The 10827-nt window shown below is 42.2% G+C and overlaps 1 protein-coding gene across 1 annotated transcript; it reads right to left on the bottom strand.

Moving 5' to 3' along the window:
* Positions 1 to 397: 397 nt before the first annotated feature.
* On the bottom strand, positions 398 to 10330 carry LOC125553259 (cysteine-rich receptor-like protein kinase 15). The gene is made up of 7 exons (XM_048717066.1): positions 9448 to 10330; positions 2088 to 2216; positions 1894 to 2006; positions 1571 to 1775; positions 1222 to 1459; positions 961 to 1114; positions 398 to 878 (listed from the first exon to the last, which is right to left on the bottom strand). Exons 1-7 carry the CDS (start codon positions 10262 to 10264, stop codon positions 555 to 557), a joined length of 1980 nt encoding a protein of 659 aa, XP_048573023.1. The 5' UTR covers positions 10265 to 10330; the 3' UTR covers positions 398 to 554.
* Between the last annotated feature and the right edge of the window lie 497 nt (positions 10331 to 10827).

The following is a 10827-nucleotide window of genomic DNA, read 5'->3' as shown; positions in this document are numbered from 1 at the left end:
TGTTTTTCTATTATTTATTTCGTAATGCAATATATTACTTAGGGTCAGTTTTTTTTGTAGCTTCTAGAATAAGCTGTCCCCTACCCAGCTTACTCTAGTAGCAACCAAATTTAAATTTTAAGAAGCCTACTAGTCAAGTTTTAATTAGGAGGCTTTTAAAACAATATATTAATTTGGTTGGGCTTCTAAAATAAGCCGGGTAGGGGAGCTTATTCTGGAAGCCAGCAAAAGAATTTGCCCTCTGCAACTTTTTCATGGTTACCATTTTCCCACTCTTGCGATTATTTGATGAACTTTTGTACGCACTAAGCTTAATTATTTGTGTGAGCTGTGGCGGACCGGCATACATATATGTAAGTTCAGGCTATGGCCTGCCGGAAATCGTTGATCTATGTAAGAAAGACTGTAAGGTTGATGGTTGACTAATTAAAATTTTACCCGCAAAAGAATAATAATAATTCATTTTCAAACATCTCCGAAAAATAAGTATGATGCTCTCGCATTTGTGAGAGCCATTTTAGTTGTAGTTACTTATACAAACTTCTGAATTCGTCCTACCTAGGCTGCACATCGGATATCGTCACGTCATTGCTTGAACCGGGGGCATCCAGGTTGCTGTGGTAACTGAGTGATGGACTGATGATGCCAGGTTGTGCGAAGCAGAACGCTGGCCTGGGGGGAGTCCGCATAGTCATCGACATGGAATAGCTGTCGAGCATGACGACCACTTCCGACGCGGTCGGCCGGGCGCTGGGATTCCTCTGGACACACAGCAGCCCGATTTGCACGCAGTTTCGCACCTCGCTGTCAGGGTAACGTCCGGCCAGGGAAGGATCTACCACCTCTTCCATCGAGCCTGCGCTCCACTTCTCCCATACCTGTACGTCAAAGATAAACAGCAGCTCGTTGAGTGAGGTAGGTTATACGTACACATGTATTACATATCTGTGCGGATCTTACGTAGCTGAGCAGAGATCTGCAGGCAGTATCATCTTCAACCGACCTATTGTTCCTCCTACCAGTCACAATCTCTAGAACTATGACTCCGAAGCTGTACATGTCGGACTTGGTAGAGACTTGGCCACAGTACGCATACTCCGGAGACATGTATCCACTGCATGAATTAGTTCCAAAATAAACAGTCGTCTTCAGTTGATTTGACTAGTACTTTGTGCAATCAACATGTATATTTGCAGAGAAAGTATAGAAGTACAGACTTACATTGTACCGACAGGACGTTTTGTTATATCCATTGATTGATCTCCACCGAAAGCCCTAGACAGACCAAAGTCCGAGATCTTGGGTGTCATATCCAGGTCCAGTAAGATGTTGCTTGGCTTCAGGTCGCGGTCTATGACTTTTAGACGAGACTCCTGGTGGAGATACAATAGACCTCGAGCAATCCCAGAGATGATCATGCTTCTTTTCGTCCAATCCAGCTGGTGTGCCTTCTCTGAACCTGCGACATACATGCACCACTCGAACTAAAAACAGCAGAATATGCGGACTAGGGGTGTATAGCTAGCTGTACTAAAGTTTTAACAAGATGAGTTGGGACAGGGAGGATTACTGAAAAGGCTCGTGTGTAGGCTTCCATTAGGCATGTATTCGTACACCATCAATTTCTCTCGCAAGCAAACGCCGAGAAGCTGCACCAGATTCTTGTGCTTAAGTCTGTTAGCTAACATTAGCTCATTTTTCAACTCATCGAGCCCTTGAGCAGAGTCCTTTAAGAGCCTTTTGACGGCTATTTTGGTTCCATCCTGCAATTCGCCCTATGTAGAAGCAAGTTTGCTCTTGGATTAAAATAAACAATTTACCTAATTATTGCCTGGTATTACTAGTATGGATTTGTATTCTCATGTGATATTCATAACAACATATTAAGCGTACCTTAAACACCTCTCCGAATCCTCCTTCTCCCAGTTTATTGTTTATAGAAAAATTGGATGTTGCAGCTCTTAACGCTTCCAGACTAATATAGTTCATGCCATCCCCTGCATTATCTGCAATAAGAAACACACAATTCAACTATGCCTCGCTTTCTCTTTGTTCCCCTTTGAACCCTGTGCTCTTCTGTGGCATACCTTGGTTTTCCTTGTTGGCCTTGATCCTTCTCCTCTGCCGGAAAACACAAGCGAGGACAACCACTAGGACTAATAAAGTTCCAACAGAAATACCAACATCAAGGATGACTTGTTGTAATCTCCTCTTTCCTACATGTTTTAAGCGGTTTATCACTATCGGCACTGGTCATTGCACAAGACAATTATTCGATCCTTAACATCTTCGAACCGTAGTGCAACGGCTGCCAACATGAGAGACGGAAATGGGAGGAGGAGCATTCACAATGTCGTGCTGCATGAATCATTTGGTGCTTAACTGGAAGCTCGTACAATGTTAAACTTGGGCCTCAGATATATTGTTTTATATGTTAGGTGCCTGTGTGGCCCCCTTGGTTAGGTTCACAAGGTACTCAAAGAATCCCTCACCTAGGCCAGCCAAGGAAACCTGAATCGGATGTTGTTACAATTTACATGACTAGACCTTTACAAAAAGCAGACATGGAGATGATATTGGTTAATTAGAGTCAGTGATCAATTGATATAATAGAATCGACTACAAAGCGACGCCAAGATCATTAGACACATTTCGACTATCACGCCAGGGCCGGTCCATTCACCATGCCACGGGCGCCCGCAACGTTCCATTTGTGATTATCCATCTAGCCTAGATTTATTTTGTCTATTTTGACTACCGCCACGATGCATTAATTTATTAGCCTGCGTTACACATGTTTGACTCAAGCATCTAACCTTTAACATACTCAAGTCCCAACCATAGACATATACACAATCCAATACCAATGCCAATTCCAAAAGTTGTTTATGTATAGCTAGTCCTGCTGCGCGCAAGGTGTGTGGCAAGAGAGGCTCGGCAGGTCAAAGATGTACACTGTCGGGGATTTTAGAGTTACCACAACACTTTTGGTGCAAGTCCAATCCTCACTACCCCATCACCTCCACCTTGGTGGCAGAGCACCTCCACAAGGTCTCCCTCATCATATGGACCAAGTCACAATGTTCCTTCATGTTACTGGTCATAACCAAAGGTTTAGAGTGATTTGCAACACCTCCAGAAGGATTGTAGAGGCAACCGTCGATATTTCAAGCAAGTGCTGCATGCAATTGGTGATCTTAGGCGTAAATGATCAAGTCACACATTGATGATACACCTTTGAATATAAAAAAGTGCAAAATGGCAATCATATTTGAAGGTAACCACTTAAAAAATGGTCTTAGTTATGTTCCAAATATTAGAAGCTAGATTAGCCACGTTTTTTCATATTAACATAGGATTGTGTACATGTGGATGTGACTGATGATGCACATGATGTGCTGCTAGAGTACCGGTAGTAGTTTCTACATCCTTCGGTGGTAGAAAGCACTACAATAACCTAAATTTTCTTGTGTTGCACATATTGTGATCTAAAATTCACCTATGTCCTAGCCGGTTGAGAAGGGTCAGTACATGATGCTCTCATACTTTACTGACAAGACAAAGAGAGGCGATGTTACATTGTTCCTCTAGGTAATGTTACCTTATTATGATTGTTATATTGCATTACAGTGCTTGGCTATTGTATATTATCTTATTGTTGTACTTAGTAGGTGTTGGATATGCTTGTCACGATGGCATAGTAGGGAAGGTATCTTGGACACTTGGAGACTTAGTTGCATAGTAGGGAAGATATTTTGGACATGAAGGAAGATATTGGGTATTTTGGATATGGAGGAATAAATTTGGATACTAGACAATAAATAATTTCACCCATACCCTACACAAGTTAAGCTTGTTCTTGCATGTTGCATCAAGAAAAAGGGACCTTCACATTTGTGCCCCTAACTCGAACCCACTACTCAAATTTACCCCTAACTTTTAGATGTGCTCAAAGTTGCCCCTAAAAAGCATTTTAGGTCGCAAGAATGCCCTTTCATCTGGTCAAAGTTGTTTGACCCAAACTTTGAAAATTCATAACAAATTCATATGAACTTAGGAGAATGCAAAATAAGATATCAAAATGTTCAGAAAAACATCACCTATATGCATATGTCATTTACATTCATTACAAAAGAACTCATTAAAGCTTTTCAGGGTTTATAACATTAAAAAACTATTTAGGGTGAATGCAAATAAATGCACGTGTAGGTGATGAGAGTAAATGACATGCGCGTACAGGTGATACTTTATGAACATTTTGATATCTTCTTTTGCATTCTTCTGAGTTCATATGAATTTGTTATGAATTTTCCATGTATCGGTCATGCACCATTGACCAGCTGGAAGGGAATTCTCGTGACCTAAAATGCTTTCTAGGGGCAAATTTGAGCACATAAAAAAATTTATAGGTAAATCTGAAAGTGGGCGCAAATTAGGAGCATGAATGTAAATGTCCCTAAGAAAAGTATGGTTCTAGCTCTGATACTGATGAGATTGTGTTCATTAAGCCAAAAGTGGTCGTAGTCACCAACAACCAAGCCAAGGGGTTTCACTACATGTAATGCGATTTGGCCTGGCAATGCAATTTTGGCAGATAAGAGGACAAAGTAGGCCCATCAGTTTCGGTAGATAGAGTAACGTAGGTGACTTGGTCATGTCACTTTCTAAATTTGTTTGTCATGTTTATATTGTGTGGACCAATGGATAACACTATTTTTCGATCCTAGAAGGTGACCAGCAATAGTTCGACTTGGTCCAGATAATCTTAGTTGCAACATTTGTGTATGCACTACTATGCATCTAAGGGCTCCTTTGGTTCAACGGAAAAGTGGAGGAAAGTTATAGGAATAGGAAAATTTCCCATGGTGATACTATTCATGCCTTTGATTCAAAGGAACGGAGGAACTATTTCTTTGATCCTAGTTTCAAAGGGAAAATGCAGGAATTATAAAATTCACTTGGAACTCTCTTTCAAATTCATTTCCCCAAAATACGAGACTAACATCCTTACTGGCAAAATAACTTTCTAAATAAACATTTTCATGTGGTTTGACTTGAACTGACCATGTTTTATTAGAATTCCTGTGTTTTTCCAAATTCCTTTGAACCAAACACCAAAATTGACAAAATTCTTGTGTTTAGCAATCCTTTGTTTCGCACGTGTATTCCTACACCATGCATATGTTTTTTTTATTCCTGCGTTTTTTAAATCTTTTGAACCAAAGGAGCCCTTAGCTTGATTGGATTACATTCGGTTGCAATTTTGTGTGTTTTGGAATGTCCATCATTCAAGAAAAGAGGTAGAGGTACATACGAACATATTGAGCAGCTAACAAAATAAAATGTACTACTTGTGACCAGACATAATGTTGATGCATGCAGTAAACACACAGGCCCAAGCTGGACGATGTAGACACAGAGAGAAAGAGAAGTGAAAAGGAGGAAACAATAAAAAGAAGAAGAAATAACTGACATTACTCACAATGAGTGATACATAGTTTATCCGAGGGCAGAAGCAGAGGCGAATAATTCTGCAGTTCTTTTTTCCTTTTAGGGAGCATAATTCAATCATCCCCGATATACTACATCCCAGTAGAAATTGTTGTTTCTCATGAAAAAAAGTTCATTCAAAGACATTTTCTAGCGAAGCAACAACATATCTGAGCATGAAGATTTGGCTATCGGGATCTAGAGACCCTCCTTTTTAGGCTGATACATCCCACTCAAAAAATCCTATTTACTCCCTTTATTCCATTATATAAGGTGTATTTGTTTTTTTCAAAAGTCAAACGAGTGTACGTTTGATCTAGTTTTTAGGAAAGTGTATGAATATCCACAATTTGAAATTTATATCATTTGGTCCATCATGAAAAGTAGTTTCATATTTTATATATTAGGTATTGCATATGCTGTTTTTTTATTCTATAATCTTGGTCAAACATTCAAATGATTGACTTACACAGAAATCAATACACCTTATATTCTGGTACGGACGGAGTATAAGTTAAAATTTCCAACTTTTTACGGACGGATAGCTATTGATATCTCCTACAAATCTATAAAGTTTCCTTAAAATGGACCCTTTTCATATATTCCCTCTTAAGTCCCCTAGCCCAGATGGTTTCCCTACAAAATTCTTTCAGCACCACCTGGATGTATGTGGTCCGGATGTTACAGCAATTGTATTGAGAATTATAGGACCGATCAGCATCGACTAGTTCAAGTCGGCTCATGTAGGGGAGTGATGACAGTGGCGCGCTGCCGACACATTCTGTTGGCAGTACTGGTCATTTAGAGGTCTTGAAATCTCGATCTAATTTTTATTATATTTTAGATGTTTTATATTTCCGATGAACAGATTCTGATCCTGTTTGCAAAAAAAGTTCCTTCATTTTTCTTAGGGCCAAAAAGTTTCCATAAATAATTCGATGACTTGTAGGCTATGCAAAAAAGGAAAAAAATGGCCCCAAAAAAACAAAAGGTAAGCCCATTTTTAAACACATTTTTGTCTTTCTTAGAGGTGTCTAAAATGAAGTTTCCAATTTCATATGGTAAACATAATGCTATCTGGTACCCGTCCCCCAAAACATATATCATAGAAGATCTGCCATTTATGAGGAAGCAAGTAAAGAAACGAGTACTCATTGCGCGGCTCCCTCAAGGGTCACTTTTTGGTGGGCTGGGAGGACGTCACTTGGCTTTCTCTCCGTCGTAGCCACATGTATTGTGTTGGGCACTCTCTCGGGATCTTTTTTTAGTACATGTTTTTGGGTTTTAGATGATTTTTCTTTTAGTTTTTCAGCTTTATGGCTTTTGCCCAGTTTTCCACTAGGTTTTGGACAAAAATAAAAATCCAAAAAACAAATTTTTGCCCAAAAAACTCGTTTCTTTTGCTAACGCGAGAGACACGGGTTTGCTATTCGGGGAGGCACAGATTTGCTTTCGCGACATGCATAGCTATGCCTCTCAGAAAAAGAAAAAAAATGTGTTTTCTCTTTTTCACGAGACGCAAAGGTTTGCTTCTCATGGAGGCACACGTTTGCTTCCCCAGAAGCACAACAGTACTGCCTCTCGGAAAAGGATAAAATTTGTTTTCTTTTTTTTTTTGATTTGGCGAAAGGTGCAAGTTTGCTTCTCCTGGAGGCACGGGTTTGCTTCGTGAGAGGCATAATTGTGCCTCTTGGAAAGTGAAAAAAAATATGTGTTTTTTGCTTCCGTGAGAGAGAACATATTTGCTTCTCGTTGATGCACATATTTGCCTCCACTAGAGCCATAGCTATGCCACTTCAGAAAGGGAAAAAGTGGAAACAAAATTGTGCTTTTGGCTCGGTTTTCGTCCGGCTTTTCTAGTTTTTTGTGAAAATAAAAGTTTGTCAAAACCTATAACAGAGGATCTAATTTTAAAGATCCCGATGGGAGGAGAAATCGGTTTGAAATTTGAGCACACGGTTTAAAAGAAAAAATGTTTTGAATAAATGAGTCTACAAAAAAAAAAGTACCAGTTGCGACAAGTGGCTCACATGCAGTGTGGCACTTATCGCATCCTGGGGAGGTGGGAGTGACCTTTGCGGGGAAGTCTTGCTAAGTCTCAGTCGACTGAGACTTCATTATGTCTCAGTCGATGCTATATTTGTGAGTTCTTACATTAAGATTTGGGCAATTTTTTTAGTTTTTTTTCTTTTTATCTCTTACATGTTATATCACTTAACCGGGACTTTTTTCCGGGACTCGACTGAGAATTGGCTAAATCTCAGTGGACTGAAACCTAGCCACACTCTACTCGTTAATTAATGATCTTGTTTTTATGATGGAAGAAAGAGAAAAGGATTGGAACGAGAGATGGCGGCCCATAGGTTCCTTCTATTTTGTTTAATTCAAACACGCCTTTATCTGATACTTTCTTCGTGTTGCTAAAAAAAAGATAGTTTCTTCTCGAGCAATGCTACATCTATGTGTTTGTTTTGTAACCTTCAGTCTATTCCCCCCCTCCCTAAATTCCCCCGGGATGGGCTCCTCCTTCCCCTCTATTTCTAGTCACAAACTGCTAACTAGCCAGGCACGTAGATGTAGCATTTCCCTTTATTCCCTCCCTCGTATGTGTTTTCTCTTTTTCAAGAGACGCAAAGGTTTGCTTCCCATGGAGGCACACGTTTGCTTCCGCCAGAAGCACAACGGCTGTGCCTCTCGGAAAAAGATAAATTATGTTTTCTTTTTTTTCCACGAAAGGTGCAAGTTTGCCTCTCCTGGAGGCACGGATTTGCTTCGCGAGAGGTACAATTGTGCCTCATGGAAAGTGAAAAAAAAACTTTTTTTGCTTCCGTGAGAGAGCACATATTTTCTTCTCGTGTGCCTCCACTAGAGCCATGGCTATGCCTCTTTAGAAAAGGAAAAAGTGGAAAACAAAATTGTGCTTCTGGCTCTGTTTTTTGTCCGACTTTTCTAGTTTTTGTGAAAATAAAAGATTGTCAAAACCTATAACAGAGGATCTAATTTCAAAGACCCCGATGCGACAGTGAAATCGGGTTGAAATTTGAACACGCGGTCTAAGAGAAAAAAATGTTTTGAATAAATGAGTCTACGAAAAAAGAAAATGTACCAGGTTGCGACAAGTGGCTCACCTGCAGTGTGGCACTTGTCGCATCCTGGGGAGGTGGGAGTGACCTTTGCATGGAATACTCGTTACAATCTTACTAAGTCTCAGTCGACTGAGTCTCAGTCGTGTTATATTCGTGAGTTCTTACATTAAGATTTGTGCAAAAAAATAGAATTTTCTTTTGTCTTTCTTACATGTTATATCACTAGACTAAGACTTTTTTTCTTACGGGACTTGACTGTGACTTGGCTAAATCTCAGTTAACTGAAACCTAGCCACACTCTACTCGTTAATTAATGATCTTGCTTTTATGATGGAAGAAAAAGAAAAGGATTGGAACGAGAGATGGGGGCCTGCCCTGGGCCATAGGTTCCTTCAATTTTGTTTAATTCAAACACGCCTGCATCAGATATTTTCTTCCGGCTGCTAAAAAAACGGATAGTTTCTTCATGAGCAATGCTACATCTACGTGTCTGTTTCGTAACCTTCCCTCTAATTCTCTCCCGCTAAATTCCCTCGGGATGGGCTCGTCCTTCCCCTCTATTTCCAGTCACAAATTGCTAACTGGCCAGGCACGTAAAGCATATGTAACATGCACGTAGATGTAGCATTTCTCTTTCTTCCCTCTCTCAGCATAAACGATAATGCTCCATCTACGAACAGCCTACATAAAGTAACGTAATCTTCCTAACTATAATCCTCTCCCCCTCTGATTTCAAGTGAGATAGGCCTCAGCCACTAATCTTCATCCAATTAACTACCTCCACATCAACTTTTACGTAAAAACTTCACGTAAGTTTACGTGGGTCTAGCATTACTCCGGCATAAAATCGGGAGTAATTTTATTTACTCACCGAGCGAGGAGATGGGCCCGGGCGGTGCGGCAGCCGGAGGCGGAGCGTCGAGCGCCAGGTCATAGTAGGCATATGCTTGAACCCGAAGTCGGCAGTTGAAGTTTTGCGCCGTCCCTCCCTGATATCCGTTGCAGCAGGACGGCATAGGGGTCAACAATAATTGCAGACACTGATTGCACTCCTCGCCGCTAAGGTCCCTCATGCACTCCGCGAGACCGTACATCGTCCCATTGGGTGCGTACACGGCCTCCCCGGTGGCGAACTTCGCCTCCCCAGTGCCTCCGGCGCTTGCCGCCCGTGCCACCAGGCGATCTAACAGCGAGTAGAACTCCTGGTCGTGGCTACTCCGGTCAAAAGATGTCGGGATGTCGCTCAGCACATCAATCGAGCGCACCTCGTAGTTGTAGTTGTTCGTGGCGTTTGTGTCGGCGTAGGTGATGTAGCACTTGTCGTACCAGGATGCGACGCTCCGGTTGGACGCGCACTTGCCGCGGGAGTCCAGGACGCCTGCTTGCAGGCTCGCGAGGCACTCGGACGGTGTGGTATCGCCGCGGCAGAGGCCGCGGACGAAGGCACGGTCGCGGCCGGTGCCCAAGGAGAGGGAGGCGAAACCCGTTGGCGCCGCCGCACGGGGGAGGGCGTTCAGGAGCGTGAGGACGTTGGCCTGGAACGCGCTGCTGTTGGTAGTGTTGGACGTCGGTGGTGCTGGTGCGGCGGAGGGAGAAGCAACGGAGTCTAGGCACTTGGTCTCCGCCTGGGAAGCTGCTATGCTTGCGGCTAGGAGGAGGAGCGCGAGGGCCAGCGCCGGGGACGGCATGGCAATGGCTAATGGCGCGCGTGAATGTCGGCTCTGGTGGTCACTCGGGATATACTTGTGCACAATTCGGTGGATAGCCAATGTGGAACACTCGAATGTGTGGTTGGGCTACAGCGTGCGTCTCCGTAACGAGCGTGACTTCCGTTGGCCTTTTGGGCAGAAAAATTGTAGAGAGACGATAATGACTTACTGTTTGGTGTAGAGTAAATAGCATAAAACTACTACTTTATAGGCTATGGTTCTAAAAAACTACCAATTTTTAATTTTTCTCATATAACTATCAAATGGGTGGTCCGCTGTTTCGAAAAACCCAAATCATCGAGTGATTATCAATTGATCATGATTATGACAATTAGGGCCCACATGCAAGATAGCCGTTTGTTTGACCGTTAACTTACAGGTGGGTCCCACAATAAGTTTTATAAAAAGCAATCGGGTCCTTACAAGTTTTCTGAAAAAGCAATCAGGTCCCTATGAGTTCTAAAAAAAGCAATCGGGTCCCCGAGCAGCCAGGAGCTCGATCCCGCTCGGCAGGGCCGCGCTGCCTCCTCCGGCCGGCGAGC

This window comes from Triticum urartu, chromosome 4 (assembly GCF_003073215.2).
Source record: "Triticum urartu cultivar G1812 chromosome 4, Tu2.1, whole genome shotgun sequence".
Classification (NCBI taxonomy): domain Eukaryota; kingdom Viridiplantae; phylum Streptophyta; class Magnoliopsida; order Poales; family Poaceae; genus Triticum; species Triticum urartu.
This window is presented reverse-complemented; position numbering and strand designations above follow the sequence as displayed.

Excerpts from the sequence above, each read along its gene's own strand:
- LOC125553259 (XM_048717066.1), bottom strand. The coding sequence starts at position 10,264 with ATGCCGTCCCCGGCGCTGGCCCTCGCGCTCCTCCTCCTAGCCGCAAGC. Across the intron at positions 1,460-1,570 it reads CCTACACACGAGCCTTTTCA|GTTCAGAGAAGGCACACCAG; the intron begins GTAATCCTCCCT and ends TGTATGTCGCAG. Across the intron at positions 879-960 it reads GCAGATCTCTGCTCAGCTAC|GTATGGGAGAAGTGGAGCGC; the intron begins GTAAGATCCGCA and ends TTTGACGTACAG.